Source organism: Callithrix jacchus, chromosome 20 (genome assembly GCF_049354715.1).
Source record: "Callithrix jacchus isolate 240 chromosome 20, calJac240_pri, whole genome shotgun sequence".
Classification (NCBI taxonomy): domain Eukaryota; kingdom Metazoa; phylum Chordata; class Mammalia; order Primates; family Cebidae; genus Callithrix; species Callithrix jacchus.
This window is the reverse complement of record NC_133521.1, coordinates 55848451-55867500: the sequence shown is the minus strand read 5'-3', so window position 1 is coordinate 55867500 and position 19050 is coordinate 55848451. Positions and strand designations below refer to the sequence as shown.

Below are 19050 nucleotides of genomic sequence, written 5' to 3'. Positions count from 1 at the left end.
TTTACCGCACTGTGGAGGAGGGTCAGGGACACGAAGCTGCAGGCACAGAGGTGGATATAGGTGGCTGCAAGAGTGCAGGCAGGCTGGAGCTCCCAGGTGCCACATGAGTCCTGCACACAAAGGCTAAGGAATGGTGCAGGCTCCATCTGAAATCAGGGCCACCCAGTCACTGTCTCTAGCCTAGGCCTCTGCTCCATGCCAATCCCCAGGGTAGATTGGGGAAAGAGCTTGCTGTGCTCCAGGGCACAGGCTCACACTCACCACCCGGAAGCAGTTCCCCAAGCTGGAAGAGGGGTCCTGGAAGAAGGCCGGCGGGAGGGGCTCTGTCCTGGGCAGGTTGGCTCAGGCTTCTCGGTGGCCCTGCAGTCACCATCCACCTGGTGGGACAGACGCAAGACTCAGGCATGCAGCTGAACCATGTGGCTCCCCCACATACATTGGCCTTAGCGGGAGACTCCACCCAACCCTGGGTCCGCAAAGACCACTGCAGAGCCGGCAGGCCACCTGCCGCTCCTGGGACTCTGCAGCGAGCGGCCCTCGAGACACTCAGCCAGAGGGAAGAAAAGCAGGTGCACCTGCTCACTTGCCAGGCCGGGCTGAGCTCCTCCAGGCTGTGAGCCACAGAGCCGTCCGGCAACATCAGATCGGTGCCTGCTTCGTTGTCGCTGGTGTCCAGAAGGCCAGCGGATATGCCTGTGGGGAGGAGGAAAGATGAGGTGATCCTGAGAGCCCCTGATCCTCCCCCAGGGGTCCTGGATGAGAGATGAGCCTCAGGCACACGAAGGATTGGTAAAATCCCTCCACCCCAGACTCCCAGAGCTCTGGACCCAAACCCTCAACACAAGAAGGAGAGAAAGCACAGAGACTGAGGACAGCATGTGTCCCCCCATCCCCTCTCCACATCGTGAGCACGAGTGGCCAGAATCCAGGCCTGCCCTTTGTGTTCCTTGGCAGAGGCACCACAGAAAGGCCAACTCCACCTTGGAGCCATATATCCAAGGGATGCGGGAAGAAAGCACTGGGCCTTGGTGCCAGCCTCTCAACCACAGTGGCTGCCTACAGCTCGGGGACCTGTTGCACTGGAAGCTGAGAATGGTGCATCCCGAACAGGATTTTGGTGGTGGGGCCAACTCTGCCAGGGCCCAGATTAACTGTGGTGCAACAGGTGCACAGTCAGGCTGCAGAGGCTGCTGGCCACGTCACAGGAGAAGGAGACCCCGTCCTCACTGGCCGGCTCAATCCTGGGGACATCCCTCCTTTTCATGGCAAAAGGCAGCCGGAGGTCTGGACGGCTATCCCGTGGCAAGGAGGAGTTGTAGAGCCTGTAGGCCTGTGGACCGGAGGAAGTGGGCAGGAGGGATGACCGACAGCCAGGGGACGAGCTTGAAAGTGCCATCCCCCAGGCAACCTGCCACAGGCACAGGTCTCCAGGGGAAGCTCGGGCCTCTCCTCCTCACCTAAAGGCTGGAGTAGATGAGGGTCACATGGTTCAGCTCCAAGCTCAGGGCCATGAGCCCCAAGCATGTCCGACTCAGCATCCGTGAGAATGTGCTGTGAGCAAAGTCTTGGGACAGGAGGATGCTGCTGCACTGGACGCTGAGGTCCCACACCCGGCCGTCAAAAGTCACCACGTGCGGGGCCCCGGCCACCAGGGCTTGGTCTGGGGAGAAGCAGCCACAAAGGCACGCTGAGTGGAGCCAGCTCCACCCACCGCAGTGGGAGCACGATGCCTGCTCGGTACCCCGATGCCTAGAACCCTGGCTTAGCCTGCCCTGAGACCAGGAGTCCCCCTCCCCTGGTGTGGCAACCAGAGGCCCAGTGATCCCCCACCAGCTTCAGGATGACGTGAGCTGAAGGGCTATGGCCCGATTCAGCCCTAACAAGGAATGGAGTCCCCAAAACCGCTACAAAACTGCTGTGCTAAGTAACATAGCCTGGCTCAGAGGCCACATAGTCATCCTTCTGTTTACATCGGATGTCCACAGCAGGCACAGCCATGGACACAGCAGGCAGACTGTTAGCTTTTAAAAACAATTGTGGTAAGACATGCACAACTCTGAATAAACTGGAAGCCACTGAATCGTGCACTTAAAATTCACACATCAGCCGGGCACGGTGGTGCTAAGCCATCCCAGCACTTTGCGAGGCTGAGGAAGGAGGATCACTTGAACCCAGGAGGTCAAGGGTGCGGGGAGCTGAAAGCGCACCACTGCACTCCAACCATGACAACAGAGTGAGACCTAGTCTCAAAAAAAAAAAAATTATACAAGTCATCCATTTAATCTCAACGAAGCTGCTCAGGTGGGGAAAAAACATTGAACGTTTAAGTGGATGGTCAACGGCTCCCTCAAACATGACACTGGTGTCCTGCAGACCAGCCCTGTTCAGGGTAGGGAAGAGATGGCCTGTGAAGGAACAGGTCTCACCAGTCCAGCCAGTGTAGCCCCTGAGATGTGCCTTGGGGGTGCTCATGCCCAGGGTGGGAAAGCACCATCCATCGTGCACAGCCAGACACCTGTTGGCCAGGGCCAGCATCCCAAAGGAGGTGCTACCAGCCCCGCGGTCAGCTGTCAGAACTGAGGGGCACAGAGAAGCCCATGATCACACGCACGGGACTTCAAGACCGGGCTGTTTTTGTTTTTGTTTTTTTTTTACAAGATCAGCGTGCTGCTTAGACCTGACTACACCCATGCTTCTAGGGAGCCGTACATTTTCATGTGAGTCGCACACAGATAAACCGCTACTTGCCAAGCCTGGGTACGGTGGCTCCCCCACGGACATGAGGGGCTCCATCGTGCATTAAGAACCATACATGCTCCTTACCCACGTGAGTGAGCCATGTGGTTACCTGCATTTCACAGTAAAGGAAGCTGAGTCCACAGATGTTAGCAGACTCACCTGAGCCACAGGCAAGCTTCTCGGGAGCCCAGAGCTCGTCGTCCCAGCACCGCCCTTGGCTGCACTGCTGGGCCAGGTCTTATAATCTGGAGAAAAGCAGGGTGTGTAGCCTCAGCCCTAGTCCCATAGGACCTTGGGAAGTCCAATAGGCTCTGGGCCTGGCACGGTAATGCCACAGGCCTCTGCAGGCTTCCCTGTGCCCCCACAGTTCCTGCCCCTGCATGGCCCTGCTGTTGTGCCCACGGGGTGGGGGGCTCCCAGGGAGGAGGGTGGCACAGCCCGGGGCAGGACTCATTCCTCCAGAGACCCTGCAGCAGGCGGCATCTGAGCCGGTAGAACTCGGATGGCATGTTGGCCCTGGACAGGTGTCGGAGTGGCCACGGCAGCTTCTCCTCCATCAGGTAGCCAGTCCCCCACACCACATCACCCCCAGGCAGCAGCGGCGCCACCACCACTGAGTAGTTCCTAGAGGGAACCTGCAGGACAAGCTGCTGAGCCGTGCTTTCTTTGGCTGCAGAGGGGGAGCTCACAGGTCTGCAGGAAGAGCTCTACCATGGAGAGCATTGGGGTGCATCTTGGGGAGGGCTGTCCTTGTTCTAGAAAATCACATAATGAGCTGGAGGAGCACAGAGGCTGGCATGACAGCGGAGGTGGTGGGTGACGCCGGGACAGAAACAAGCTGCCCTATTTTCATGACACAGATATCTTATGTCATGTCTGATCTGCCCCCTGGGTCTTGGGCAGCATGGGGACTGTGTGTGTGGATACAAAAACTAGGAGCTGGAAGGTGTAGGAAATTGTTTTTTTTTTTGAGACAGAATCTCATTCTGTTTCCCAAGCTCGCGTATAGTGGTAAGATCTCGATTCCCAGCTACCTCTGCCTCCTGGGTTTAAGTTATTCTCCTTTCTCAGCCTCCAGAGTAGCTGGAACTACATGCGCTCACTGCGATGCCTGGCTCATTTTTAAATTTTTAGTAGAGTCAGTGTTTCACCATGTTGGCTACGCTGGTCTCGAACTCCCGACCTCAAGTGATCTGCCCAAATTGCTGAGATTACAGGCATAAGCCAGTGTGCCTGACCGACAGGTCTAGGAAATTTCTACAGTTGAGGGGAGGACTGGAACTTTCTCAATATGTAGAGTAGGGTCAAGCCTGTGAGATCTGAATGATCAGGGAGATCTCGGCTCATGTGGGGGTGGAGTGGGAAGAGAAATATTGCACGCTCTGTTGTTGATGGGCCACTGAGGGGGACGGGCGGGTGGACTCGCTTACTTTTAGGGAGCCTAGAGGCCCTGCAGCTGGGGGCGGGAAGCAGCTTCGACACCCTCACTGCCATTTAAATCCATTTTTTGGTATCCCCACGAGATTCCACTCACCGGGTAGGCAAATAACCAGGAAGGTGATTGTTCAACCAAGCCAAAGCCCCGCCCTGGGAGCTCTTCCCTTCCTCAGCCTACATTCTGACCGCAAGGTGGCAGGAGCGGGAACTTGTATTACGTGGAGCCTTTTTCCCATGATGTGGGTCCGGTCCCTATTCTACAGCTGGGGAAACTGAGGCACACAGAGCTGATGCAGAGACATCCCAGGAAGAGGCAGAGTCAGAATCCAGATGCTCTGCAAGGCCACCGGCATGGAAGAAGGGTCGGCCCCCTTGCCTGTAGCCCGGTTCCTGGTGGGCATCATGGCTGTGAGGGAAAAGGATATTTGGTCCCCAGGCCCCTGCTCTAGACTGGGTTCCCCATTTCTATCCACCACCCCCGTGTTCTCAACACAGAGACAAAAGGGGCCTTTTGAAGTGAATGGGTGATCACAACCTTCGTAGGTCAGTGCAGAAGCCAGAGTCCTCCTCTCATCCCCTAGCCTTGGAACCTCCCAGTCGCATCAGCCCCACCACCTTGCTATTCAAACAAGACAGGCACGGTGGCTCATGCCCGTAATCCCTGCACCGAGTCTCTGGAGCCCAGGATTCTGAGACGAGCCTGGAAAATACAGTGAAATCCCATCTCTACTAAAGATACAAAAATTAGCCGGGTATGGTGGTGAATGCTTGTAATCCCAGCAACTTGGCAGGCTGAGGCAGGAGAATCACTTGAATTTGAGAGAGGTTGCAGTGAGCTGAGATCACACCACGGCACTCCAGCCAGGGTGACGGAGAATGAGACTCCATCTCAAAAAAAAACAGGCCAAGCACATCCCTCTTCCAGTCCCTGTGCAGTGGAGCCCCCACCTGGAGCTCTCTTTCCACACTTGCCCCGTGGCTCTTGCTTGAACTGTACCTTCTACTCAAAGCTGGCCATGGCCACACCATAGGATCCCCAGCTCACCGTCTCACCAATGTTCCATCTCAAGCATTTGCCACCTAAGGTATGGCTCAGTGGTGGTAAACGATGAGCGGTGGGCCACACCCAGCCTGTAGCTGGCTTCTGCACCGCCTGCAAGAAAGAAGGGCTTTTATGTGTTTAAAATATTACATAACAGGTCGGGAGTAGTGGCTCATGCCTGTAATTCCAACACTTTAGAAGGCCAAAGGGGTTACATGACTGAAGATCAGGAGTTTGAGACCAGCCTGGAGTGGCAAAACCCTGTCTACTAAAAACACAAAAAAATTAGCCAGGTGCAGTAGTGCACACACCTGTAGTCCCAGCAACCCGGAGGGCTGAGGCAGGAGAATCACTTGAACATAGGAGGCAGAGGTTGCAATGAGCTGAGATCACACAACTGAGACAGAGCAAGACTCCGTCTCAAAAAAAAAGATGATTACAAAGCAAAAGCAAGGAAATGTGACAGAGCAGAATGGCCTGCTTAAGAGGGGACTCTCGGGCTTTCTGCAGGGAGCTGTGCACACTCTGCTGTAGATGATTTCTTGGGCTTCGTGTCTGTCTCTCAGTAAAACTGAGCTTCCTGAAGGCAGGGGTCAGCTTTGCCCACTGCACTCCTCTGCAGCAGCTCCTAAAATGCTGCCTGCACTGGGACTGTGCTCACGAGGTCTCTCTGGAGTGAGGAAGAAACCCCATTTTCTCTCCTGTGAAATAAGGAGTGAAGAAGCCTCTGTGTAGGGCGGTCAAAGTAGTCAGTGAGTCACAGCGTGTTGAAGCGTTCAGCACTGCACTTGATACATGGCGGGAACGCTGCATGGGACACCCCAAACCCAGCGTTACCTGGCTGTGAGGCCATACAGGTCCAGCAGGGCTTTGCAGAGCCTCTTCAGTGCCCATGAGAACGTGGCCTCAGCCCAGGACAGCATCTGGTGGGCCACCTGGAAAGGGAGGGGACGGTGAGAGCTGTCTCGGTCATCCTCAACTGCCAGCCACATCTCATCCTTGCTCTCACTCACCAGCTCCAGAGTGCCTTTCATGGCCCCCAGGGTCAACCTGATGGGCCTGGGACCCTGGTTGCCTGGCATCCCGGCCACCCAGGCCTGTAGCCACCACATGGCCTCCTCTGCCCTCTCCCTCCACACCTCCTCCAGGGGCCGCAGCATCACTTCCAGGTAGGAGTCCTTCAGTGTGGCCAGGGGCCCTGCAACTGGCAGCCAACACCCACCGTGAGGCCTCTGGGCAGCTCAGAGGCCCAGCCCAGGCCTCAAAGAGATAGGGCCTCTTCCTGGGATTAAGATGGTGGGGGGAGTGGAGGAAAAGGAATAGAGCAGCAGGCACTGGAGATTGCGAGTCAGTTGTCACAGCAGACCCGAGCTGCCTCTGCATGGCCTGCTCATAGCTTGTCTGGGAACTTGGACTGGGGGAGGGTTCCCACCAATCCTAGGAGTGATACGAGGCGCTCTGCGTCTGAACTGTTTGTACAAACGTGGTTTATGCCAGACCCCTGCTTTCCTCCTAGGAGTCTGACAGTGTGCTCTGAGCCGAGCGGCACCTGCCAATTAGGCAGCCACACCAAACACCCTGGGTGACATAGTGCTGGGACAGACAAGTGCGTCCCATCTGAAGGCACAGGGACTGGGAAAGGATACTAGGTGCTGGCCGTGGTTCATCCTAGACTCCGCCCCGGCCCCCTTCCCTGTGCCAACACTCCTGCCTCCTCTCTCACTGTAGTCAATGACAGCTGTGAGCAGCATAGTGTGCAGAGTCCTGAGCACTTTTTCAAATTCACTGCCCTGTGGGTGGCCATGGGACTCTGGCACAGAAGAGAGGCTATGGAGGTGACGTTCAACAGCCAGTCAGAGGGACGCCAACCCTGACATTGGGCAAGGTCTTAGCCACGGATGGTAGAGAGGTCAGAAGTACCTAGTCCTGCCAGGAGGGCAGTTGGAACAAGGCAGCTGCCACTATGCCTGGCTAATTTTGGTATTTTAATAGAGATAGGCTTTCACCATGTTGGCCAGGCTGGTCTTGAACTCCTGACCTCGTGATCCACCTGCCTCAGCCTCCCAAAGTGCTGGAATTACAAGTGTGAGCCACTGTGACTGGCTTTTTTTTAACATTATTTGTTTATTTTAGAGATAAGATCTCACTCTGTTGCCCAGGCTGGAGTACGGTGGCACATTCTTGACTCATTGCAACCTCTGCCTCCAGGGCTGAAGCAATCCTAGATGAATAGACATAAGACTGAAGCTGAAGTGCCAGCCCTGGATTCATTCCTATATGGCTATGCTATTGGAAGCAAGTTCATCTCTGGGGATGAGCTCAGGGTACTCAGATCGCCACTTGCCAGACTCAGGTGCTCTCTCTGGACAACCCACCTGGCCGGGGCACCCGCCTTGTGACTGAAAGCCAGGATCTGTGTGCAGTGGAGTGTGCGGCCCGGCCCCGGCCTGTAGGCGCCGTCTGAGCCGCTCTCTGTCTGCAGCCTCTGGCCAGTGCTGCACTGGTGCGCTGGCTGCTTTGCCTGAGCTGTGAGGATCGATCAAAGAACCCCTACCCTCCTCTGCCAGGCAGCCCTCCACCAGGGCTCCAAGAGGAGGAGGCCCAAGCCCAGCCTGGCCTCTGCCGTGTTCTCCCAGCCCTGTGGTCTGCTTCACCCGTCACTCCGTTAAAACCTGTCCGTAGGGAGGTCTTAAGAGATGAATGAATGTCCCCTAAAAAGACACACCTTTTTTTTCTTTTTTTACTAAAGAGCAGGTACTAAGTCCTACTCAGAGCCCACAGAATGACTGATGGAAAATCCTGTGGTGACAGCGTATTTTAGCTCACAGAGCCACAGCCACAGGAACCGGGGAAGGCCCTGCCACCTCCACCTTCCCCGCAGCCAGGCATGCAGTGCCTTACCCGGGAGGCCATACGGGATCCTCAGGGAGTCGGTCCGCAGCCAGCCCCGCTGCTGCAGCAGGCCAAGGGCATGCAGCCCTGACAGTCCTGACACGAACAGCTTGGCATCCGGGGCAGACACTCATCATCCAGCCTCCTTCCTTTCCATCGGTGCTGCAGGGATAGAGAGCAGGCAAATGAAAGGGTCAGCCCCCAGGGACCGACACCCCCAGCCCCAGGCAAAGAAAGGACTCAGGAATACCCCAGGGTCCTTGGGATTGGGGGATCCTTGAAGAGTCAACACCTGTGCCCTGCACAACAGCCCACAGACAGGCCTGATCGTGGCTCGCTGCAGCCTTGACCTCCAAGACTCAATCGATCCTTTCACCTCAGCCTCCCAAGTAGCTGGTACTACAGACATGTGCCACCACCTTGGCTAACTTGTGTGTGTGTGTGTGTGCACGTGCATATATATATATATATATATATATACACATCATTTTTTTTCTGTAGAAACAGGGATCTCAGTATGTTTCCCAGGCTGGTCTTGAACTCCTGGGCTCAAGCAATTCTCTTGCCTTGGCTTCCCAAAGTTCTGGGATTATAGGTGTGGGACACTGTGCTTGGCCCAAGGATAAAGTAGAATGAGGCCGGGCAGAGTGACTCATTCCTGTAATTCCAGCACTTTGGAAGGCCAAGGCAGACAGATTTCCTGAGGTCAGGAGTTTCAGACCAGCCAGGCCGACATAGTAAAACACCGCCTCAACAAAAATACAAATAAATAAATAAATAACCAAGTATGGCAGGAGGCACCTGTAATCCCAGCTACTTGGGAGGCTGAGGCAGGAGAACCACTTGAACCCAGGAGGCAGAGGCTGCGGTGAGCCAAGATTGCACCATTGCATCCAGTCCGAGCAACACTGTGAGATTCAGTATCAAAAAAAAAAAAAAAAAAAAAAAGAAGTAGAATGAAACAAAATCAAATAGGACAGATGACAAAAGAATTAACTACACATCATGGGTCGTTAAATAAATTTCACTTTCTGAAGCTTCTGCGTCTGCAACACTGAAGGTCATCCAGAACAGACAGGTGGAAATGGGCCAGCTGTTATGACTCCCAAACACCCACTTGAGGTGGTCAACAGCCACCGCTCCGAGTGCCCCCAGCCCAAGCTCCTGTCCTTACCTTAGAATCTTTCAGAACACATAAGCGGCACACCCTGGTGTCACCGCCCTGGCTCTGGCACAGTGCCAGCATCTGCTAAGCCTGTGTGTGTGTGTTTTAAATGCCTTGTGTATTTTAGGCCAAAGTTTTACATATGTTTCTTATTGTGGGTGAGAATGAGAACAACCCAAAATCTGCTATTTTATGGTTTGTGGGGACCGCTGGATGTTGTGGGAAGTTCTTGGGGCTCACACTGAGCCTGAGTCTGTCCTTAGATGGGATGTTGATATTGAGAAGCTGAAGTGATGAAGACCATCAGGAGGCATTTGGCCCACACCCTAGCCTGGTCACGGAGGAGACAGGGCACAGGGAGTTGCATCTCCTACCTGTCACATGGGCCTGGTCACTCAGCAGATGGCTCAGCGATGTGGAGAGGCCAGCTTGCTGCCCACCTGCTGTGTGAGGTTCCCTGTAAAGATGACAGGGCTGCCCCCATCACCAGTTTCATCTCCAGCTGTGCCTAAAACCACTCAGCCTTGCCGACCATGGGTGGCAGCAGGTCTCTCTAGCCCTGAAAAGGCCTTGGTGTCATCTGGAATGACAGGCTTGGCCAGCAAGCCCAGCCGTGATCACATAAGCTGGGACGAGAGAGAGGGAAGGAGATAGCCCGGCTAATGGCTTTCTATGTCGATTCTTCCCCAATTTTTTAATTTTTCTTGAGATGGAGTCTCACTCTGTCACCCAGGCTGGAGTGCAGTGGCAGGATCCAGGTCCACTGCAACTTTTGCCTCCCGGGTTCAAATGATTCTCCTGCATCAGCCTTTCAAGTAACTGGGATGACAGATGCACACCACAGTGCCCAGCTAATTTTGTATTTTTAGTAGAGACGGGGTTGTACCATGTTGGCGAGGCTGATCTCACTCCTGAGCCCAAGTAATCCACACACCTTGGCCACCCAAAGTGCTGAGATTACAGGTGTGAACCACTATGCCCAGGCCTTCCCCAATTCTTTAAACTCCGGATTTCTCTAAATTAGAAACCTGTGTTATAAACACAGAGGACTCCTCTTCTCTCCTTGACAACCCCCTCATTGGATCCATCAGGAACTCAGTCGACCGTCGCTATAGAATGTGACTAGAATCAACCCCATCTGCCACCTCTGCTGCACACCAGCTCCAGCCCTGGTTATTGAACCTGTCTGACTGCAACATCCTCCTGGTTCTCCCAGCTCCCATCCCGCTACTGGCAACGGATCTCCACTTGCCGACCAGACACATCCGATGATGGCATATAGCGTTATTTACAGTACAATCCAAAGTCCTTGAGGCCGGTGAAGCTAGAATTTTGTTGGTCACTGGTACGGACACTGGCAGTCGGGCCACAGGAACAGCTCACTACACTCCAAGGCTCCACGTGGGAGATCTCTAGAAAAGTCACGAGCAACTACAAATACCAGGTTTGATGGCCCTGCCAACCTGCAGACACACCCCACACACCCCTCTGATAGCCACTAGCTAGTCAGTTCACCCAAAAGATGTCAAAATACTAGCTATTATCAGACCGTCACTATTTAATGCTGTATTTCCCAGATCCCCACCGACGTATGTGCAGATGTGTGTGTACAAATGTGTATGCATCTGTGTACAGATCTATCTGAACATAAATGTATGTAGAAGTGTATGTATACAGATATACCAAAATACACACATATGTGTGTATGAATGTGTGGATATAGATTGTGTGTACTGTGATGTGTACATGGAGGTGGTGATATGTAGACATGTGTATGAATGTGTGGGTATACAGACGTGTGTGTGGATGTACATAAAGATGTATATATATGAATGTGTGTATATGAATGTATGCGTACAGATATGTCTACATGTGGATGAAGATGCCTGCAGCTCTTCCTGCTGACAGGCACCTCCTAGCGCTGGCTTTCTCCAGTATGTATCAGAAGCTGTGCGGTGGTGTCAGAGCTTCCTCAGGGTGCGGGTGAACTGGGTGAGCACAGAATTTCTCTCCCAAACCACGACATTTTTCAGTTAAAGACAACACTAGTCACAAATGCGTCAGGTCAGCAGGCAAAAACTGGGGCTCTGCAGGCAACCCAGGACACAACCCCCACACACCAGGATAGGGGGTGCCAACAGAACACTTCCAACATTAACCTTAAATCCCATAAACTCTAAGGTTGAACACAAGCCTCGAACCCCTGGGCCCAGGGATTCGAGGTTGACCCAAGCTCTGGCACTTTGTATTCATGAGTTCATCTGCCTCAGTTTCCTCATCTTAAATGGGGTTACAAAGAGGACTTGAAGAACAGACTTCCTCTCTGCTGGAACAGGCTCCAGAAAGTTGGAGTGCTGGCTTTTACTGTAATTTTGATGAGTCTGGGGCAGATGGAAGTAAAATTTCTCCAAAGGAAAATAAACATTTTGAGGCTTCAGACAGCTCTATAGAGAGTGGCAGGAAGGTCCGAGGGGAGGTACAGGCAATCTGTGCTTGCATATGTAGCAAATAACAAGACGTTCAAGGGCCCCTTGGAGTTCTGGAAATGAGGCAGAAGTCTCAGCCATCAGACAGGTGGGGCTGTAGGAGGACGATGGCTCTCCCCTGACATGAGTCTTCACCCAGGCTGATGGCACAGGTGGAAGTGGAGAGAGTATTTATGCAGCAAGACATCCAGCTCGGCTTCAGATGCTACACTCCAGGCCCCAGAGAAGACACTGAAAACTGAGGCAGAATCGGTGATCCTATGCTGAACGTGCCCAGTGGTCATGCCCGGCGAGATCAAGTCTAAAGCTGCTATTTGTACCTGGCTGGAGTGCGGCGCCACGATCTCGACTCACTGCAACATCCGCTTTCCAGATTCAAACAATTCGCATGCCTCAGCCTCCTGAGAAGCTGGGCCTACAGGCGTGCACCACCACGCTCATGTAAGTTTTGTATTTTTGGTAGAGGCAGGGTTTCACCTTCCTGGCCAGCCTGGGCCCAAATTCCTGACTTCATGTGATCCTTCCGCCTTGCCTCACGACATTCGTACACTTTTTGAAGTCATGTATCTGCCTGAAAAGGGGATAGAAGTGTTAAATCTCCCCGGGATGGAGGAGGCAGACACAAAATTTCAACACAAGGACAAGAGCTTCAAGTGACTAAGTTCTATCCAGGTACCTTTTGGTAAGATCTCTTGAAAAGCACCTACAAAGATGAAAACGAGCCTGAACAATATAGTAAGACCCATCTCCACTAAAAAGAAAATAAAAATATAGAAAGGCATGGGGGCACAGGTTTTAGTCTCTGCTACTTGGGAGGCTGAGGAAAGAGGATCGCTTGGGCCCAGGGGTTCAAGGCTGCAGTGAATTAGGATTATGCCATTAAATACAAGACCTTGTAAAAGAAAGAGAAAAGTGGGGGAGAGAAAAAAGAGGAGGATGAGAGGGGGAAAGGGAAGAAAAAAAGTAGGAAGAGGGAATAGTGAGAGGGAAAGAAAGAAAAGAAAAGAAAAAAAAGAAAGAAAATAGAAAAGAAATGAGAAAAACATATAAACATTCTGGCCAGGGAATTCCACTGTTAAAAATGTACTCTGTGAGAGAATGGTGTTCTCGACAGAATAATTTTAACAGGAAACCTGGGAAAAACTCAAGAGCTCTTCATTATGAAACTAGCTGAATACATTCCATTCCATGGACTATTACATGGTCATTTGCACTACACGGGAGATGCTGATTTTATTAGGTACATATATTAACTCCACGTGCTGATTGTGTGCATAGATCATCTCGGAAAAGAATCACCAAAGGAACCGTAACAGTGGTTCGCTTCGAGGAGGGGTGGGAGAGCGGCTTTAAGGCTGCACCAACACCAACCGATAGAACTTTTTGCAATAAAGACCATATTTCCGGGCCATCTGCAGCTGTGGAGCACTTGAAATGTGGCCCACGCAGCCAAAGAACCAAATCTTTCATTTTCTTAAATCTTAATTTATTTAGATTTTTTTTTTTTTTTGAGATGGAGTCTCGCTCCGTTGCCCAGGCTGAAGTGAAGTTGCATGATCTTGGCTAACCGCAACCTCTGTCCCCCAGGTTCAAGCACCTCTTTTGCCTCAGCTTCCAAAGTAGATAGGGTTATATGGGCTCTCCGCCGCATCCGGTTGCTTTTTGTGTTTTTAGTATACATGTGGTTTCACCATGTTGGTCAGGCTGCTCTCAAACTCCTGACCTCAGGTGAGCCACCCGACTCGGCCTCCTAAAATGCTGGGATTACAGGCATGAGCCACCGTATCCAGCCTCACGTAGATTTCATAAACACATATGCCATGAGCTGCCATATGGGAGACTGGCTTCTATACTCTTTCATAGTTTTTGAACTTTGAATCATTTAAATGATTGGCCTATTTTTTTTAGTTGTAGCACTTAATAGAATAGTATTTAGATTGTATTAATCTAAATAAAATCTACCATAGAATTTACATTGTACCAGTGAATGCTGATGTATAAAAAAATTGCCAAGGTGTGTGTGTGTGTTCATGTGCACGTTTATATGTATGTATATTTCACTTTTTTTGAGTTAGTCTCGCTCTGCCACAAAGTCTGGAGTGTGGGAGTATGAACCTGGCTCGCTGCAACCTCTGCCTCTAGGGTTCAAGCGGTTCTCCTGCCTAAGCTTCCCGAGTAACTGGGATTACAGGTACACACCACCACATCCAGCTCATTTTTGTATTTTTAGTAGAGAAGGAGTTACACAATGTGGGCCGGGCTGGTCTTGAATTCCTGATCTCAAGAGATCCACCTGCCTTGGCCTCCCAAAGTACTGAGGATTACAGGCATGAGCCAGAATGCACAGATAAAAAGGTGTGTTTTTTTAGAAAAATGAACAACGTACCAACAAAAAATAGGGAACAGCTGGGGCTGGTGGCTCATTCCTATAATCCTAGCTCTTTGGGAGGCTGAGGTGGGAAGATCGCTGGAGTCCAGGAGGTTAAGGCTGCGGTGACCCATGATTGCACCACTGCCTTCCAGCATGAGTATTGCAGCAAGACCCTGCCTCAAGAAAAACTAAAATTTTAAAAAACCAAAACCTAAGCATGACAATTGGATTATCAGGCTATTTTATGATATGTGCCATTCTCAAAACTTGTTACGGTATCATCACATCACTCATCCGACACGAAAAAATAAAAAATAAAACCCAGAAACTCAAACTAAAAATATTTGCAAATCTATAGTGTTATGCGTTGTGCTCTGTCTCCCCAAAAGATGCTGAAGCCCTATGCCGCAGGGTCTGTGGATACGACCTTATTTGGAAATAGCCTCTTCCCATGTGATCGAGCTAAGCTGAGGTAATGAGGGTGAATCCTAATCCAGTGTGCCTGGTGTCCTTATAAAAAGGGGATGTGTGGACAAAGACACCTACAAAGGGAAGACGGTTTCAAGACAGAGACAGAAGACCACCTGCAAGCCAAGGAACTCTGGAGGCTCTGAGAATCCATGAGCGAGACCTGGGACAGATCTCCCTCACAGCCTTCAGAGAAAAAACAAACAAACAATAAAAAATCCCTTGATTTCAGACTCCTGGTATCCAGAACTGTGAGAATAAATCTCTGTGGTTGAAGCCACACAGTTTAGGGTACTTTGTTAAGGCAGCGCTGGGAAATGAATGCAGAGTTCTTGGGGCACGCATCCACACTTCTGAAGGAAATGTGGGACGTGCAATGCTTGAACTTACAATTCATACTTTTCTCTACTCTGAATTCTTTTTTTTTTGAGAGGCAGGGTCTCACTCTGTCACCCAGGCTGGAGTGCAGTGGCACAAGCATGGCTCACTGCAGCCTCCAGTTCCTGGGCTGCAGCAATCCTCTTGCCTCAGCCTCCTGAGTAGCTGAGACTATGGGCACATGCCACTGTGCCCAATTTTTAAAAAATGTTTTGTAGAGATGGGGTCATGCTATGTTGCCCAGGTTTACCTGGAACTCCTAGCCTCAAGTGATCTTTCCATCTTGGCCTCCAAAATTCTGGGATTATAGGTATAAGCCATTGTAACTGGCTTGCCTTTTAAAAAACAAAAACAAAAACAAAACCAGAATCTTCATATATTGCCCAGGCTGGAGTCCAGGGACATGATCTTGGCTCACTGCAACCTCCACCTCCTCGGTTCAAGCAATTCTTTTGCCTCAGCCTCCCGAGTAAGTCAGCTTATAGGCTCCTACCACCACACCTAGCTAATTTATGTATTTTTATTACAGGCGAGGTTTCACCTGTGGGCCAGGCTGGTCTCGAACTGCTGACTTCAGGTGATCCGCCCACTTCAGCCTCCCAAAATGCTATGATTGTGGCTCACTGCAACCTCCGCTCCTGGGTTCAAGCAATGCTCCTGCCTCAGCCTCCCAAGTAGCTGGGATGACAGGTTCCTGCCACCATGCCAGTTTTTGTACCTTTAGCAGAGACGGTGTTTCACCATGTTGGCCAGGCTGGTCTTGAACCCTCGACATCAGGTGATCCGACTGCTTCAGCCTCCCAAAATGATAGGATAACAGGCATGTGCCACTGTGCCCGGCCCACTTCTGTTATTATTACAGTGTAATATATAATGAAATATTTACACAACTCACGGTAACGTAAAATTAGTGGGAGCCCTGAGCTTGTTTTCCTGAAACTAGAGCATCCCTTCTGAAGGTGACGGGAGACATTGACAGATAAACAGGCATTGGATTCTCATAAGGGGCACGCAGTCCAGCTCCCTCGCATGTGCTGCTTACGGTACGGTTTGCATTCCTATGAGACTCTAACAACGCCACCGATCTGACAGAAGGTGGAGCTCAGGTGGTGATGCCAGAAATAAGGAGCAGCTGTGAACACAGATAAAGCCTCCCTAGCCCGTTCGCTGCTCACCTGCTGTGCTGCCTGCCCAGTTTCTAACAGGTGCGATGGGCACGGTGGCTCGTGCCTGTAATCCCAGCACATTGGGAGACTGAGGCAGGTGGATCACCTGAGGTTGGGAGTTCGAGACAAACCTGACCAACATAGAGACACCCTGTCTCTACTAGAAATACAAAAATTAGCCTGGCATTGTGGCTCATACCTGTAATCACAGCTACTTGGGAGTCTGAGGAAGGAAACTGGCTTGAATCTGGGAGACAGAGGTTGCAGAGAGTCAAGATCATGCCATTGCATTCCAGCCTGGGCAACAAGAGCAAAACTCCCTGTCAAATTAAAAAAAAAAAATCCCGGGTTCAATGGCTCACACTTGCAATCCCAGCACTTTGGGAGAATGAGGAGGGCAAATCACCTGAAGTAAGGCGTTTGGGACCAGCTTGACCAACATGGTGAAACCCTGTCTCTACTAAAAATACAAAAATGAGCCAGGTGTGGTGGTATATGCCTGTAATCCCAGCTACTCAGGAGGCTGAGGTGGAAGAATTACTTGAGCCTCGGAGATGGAGGTTACATTTACCTGAGATAGCACCGCTGCACAGACTGAGACTCTGTCTCAAAAAGAGAGAGAGAGAAAAAAAAAAGAAAAACAAAAAGAGGCTACTGGTACAGGTCCGTGGCCAGGAGGGTTGGGGACCCAAGCTGTAGACAATATGTAATGATCAAATCGGGGTAACTGAGACAGTCATCACCTCAAATATTTATCTTTTGTTTTGGGAACAAAAAAATTCTTCTCTTCTAGCTATCTTGAAATATTCAAATAAATTCTCATTCACTGTAATTTCCCTTGTGCACTATTGATTACTGTAACATATTCCTTCTATCTAGGCCTTCTGGTCTTTCATTCATTCTTTTTAAAAATTATTTTCATTTATTTCTGAGACAGTCTCTTTCTGCCAGGCTACAGTGCAGTGACATGGTCTTGACTCAATGTAACCTTCACCTCCTGGGTACAGGCAATTCTCCTGTCTCAGCCTCCTGAGTAGCTGGGATTACAGGCGTGCATCAGTATTCCTAGCTAACTTTTTTTATTTTTAGTAGAGATGGGGTTTCACCATGTTGTCCAGGCAGGTCTCGAATCCCTGACCTCAAGCGATCCACCCACCTCGGCCTCCCAAAGTGCTAGGAGTACAGGCGTGATCCACAGCACCCGGCCATTTATTCATTCTTACATTCATTCATTCTATGAATAACTAATGCCTGGTTATCATATACCTGACAGGGCTCTGGGCTCTGGGGAAACAGCAATGAGCAAAACAAAGTTGCTGCTCTCTTAATGGATCCATCATTCTAATGAGGGGGAAAGAGACAGGCGATCCATAAACAAACCATTAACACAAGACAGCACATCAGGTGGAGAGTGCTATGAAGAATAAAAACGAAAGCAGGTATGGCCAGGTGCAGTGGCTCCCATCTGTAATCCCAGCACTTTGGGAGGCTGAGGAGGATGGATCCCTTGAGGTTAGGAGTTCAAGACCAGCCTGGCTGACATGGTGAAATGCCATCTCTACTAAAGGTACAAAAAAGAAAATTACCTAGGTGTGGTGGCAGCTGCCTGTAATCCTAGCTACTCAGGAGGGTGAGGTGGGAGGATTGTTTGAACTTGGGAGGTGGAGGTTGCAGTGAGCCGACATTGCGTCACTGCACTCCAGCCTGGGGAACAGAGCAAGACTCTGTCTTCAAAAATAAAAAAGTAAAGAGAAATCGGGTGCAGGTTAGAGTGCACTAGCACAAGCAGGGGTGCTCAGGTGGTGATGAAGGTGGTCAGGAAAGGCCTCTCTGTGAAGGTGATAGACATGAGGGCTGAGCCTGGGGACTCCTGAAGAGAGCAGCATGGGAGGGCCCTAGGTATTGGTCCCATTTGTGATCCTTTTGTTTTGTTTTGTTTTGTTTGGTTTTTGACACAAAGTCTTGCTCCGTCACCCAGGCTGGAGTGAAGTGGCACAATCTGGGGCCACTGCAACCTCCACCAACTGGGTTCAAGGCACCTCAGCCTCCCAAAGAGCTCGGATGTCAGGCGTGAGTCACTGTGCCTTGCCTATGCATCAACATGTTTAAATTCTTCAGAAAGCTGTGCTTTAGGAAGAGTGTTCTGACAGCAATCAGAAATAAATGACAACGGCAGAACAAGAATCACGTCAGTGACAGGGTGGCTATGGACATTTGTTGGCCAGCAGCAAAAAAGCCACTCATACCCTGGATTCTATCTCTGCAGCCTGTCTGCACCTGAACTCTCCTCCCCACATCAGTGGAAGCCTGGAACTCTCAGAAGAGCAGACCTCAACGGCCGCTGTCACTTTCACCAGAATGATGGAATTAATTCATTCACGCAGAAGATAGCAGAAACCCGGTGAGAACAGGATCCAGAATGTGTGGGTTTTGATGGACAGGGTGGTAGGATCAGGGAAACTCCACCTACCTCACCTCCTGAGCCCCACACTCCTTCCCCAGTCCTGATCACCATAGAGACTAGAGTGACATGACCAGAAATGTAGACGCTTGGAAAGACACCAGCGACATAAAGAAGATGAGGCCAGAGGTCCACAAGGTACACAGATCCTGGCCTCGGATGCCCAGGACTCTGTCCAGAAAGGCTCCCTCCCAGCCATGGAACTTGATGGTCCTCGAGTTCCTGAGGATAGAGCTGGTGAATCGGGCCCACAAGTCCTTCTGCCTCGTTTGCTCTCCTGGGATTGGAGGGAAGAGAGAGACGAAGACACAGCTGATCCGGAATTCTCCCCTGCACCCTGACAGTCACCGTGCAGCAAATCCTGCTGATCCTTCCTACTGCTTCCCAAAGCTGTCTGCCTCTCTGCATCTCTGACCCTCAGTCCTGATCCATCCACCATCATCCT

At 51.1% G+C, this 19050-nt stretch overlaps 1 protein-coding gene and 1 pseudogene across 2 annotated transcripts in view; one reads left to right on the top strand and one right to left on the bottom strand.

Annotated features, from left to right (window-relative positions):
- LOC144580512 (uncharacterized) overlaps positions 1–8272 on the bottom strand; it is a 10823-nt gene extending 2551 nt beyond the window's left edge. Inside the window, exons 1-6 of one of the 2 annotated variants that reach the window (XM_078357359.1) lie at positions 8120–8272; positions 6056–6153; positions 5222–5329; positions 2899–2984; positions 576–693; positions 1–377 (exon numbers count right to left, since the gene is read on the bottom strand). The exon at positions 1–377 is cut by the window's left edge and continues 2551 nt beyond it. In XM_078357359.1, the coding sequence (XP_078213485.1) occupies positions 258–377; positions 576–693; positions 2899–2984; positions 5222–5329; positions 6056–6112 (489 nt within the window). In that variant the 5' untranslated portion in view covers positions 6113–6153; positions 8120–8272 and the 3' untranslated portion in view covers positions 1–257. The remainder of the gene's footprint in view (positions 378–575; positions 694–2898; positions 2985–5221; positions 5330–6055; positions 6154–8119) is intronic. The other variant, XM_078357360.1, reaches the window with a different exon arrangement.
- A 6062-nt stretch (positions 8273–14334) lies between these two features.
- Positions 14335–14432, top strand: LOC144580623 (small nucleolar RNA U13; annotated as a pseudogene).
- The last annotated feature ends 4618 nt before the right edge of the window (positions 14433–19050 follow it).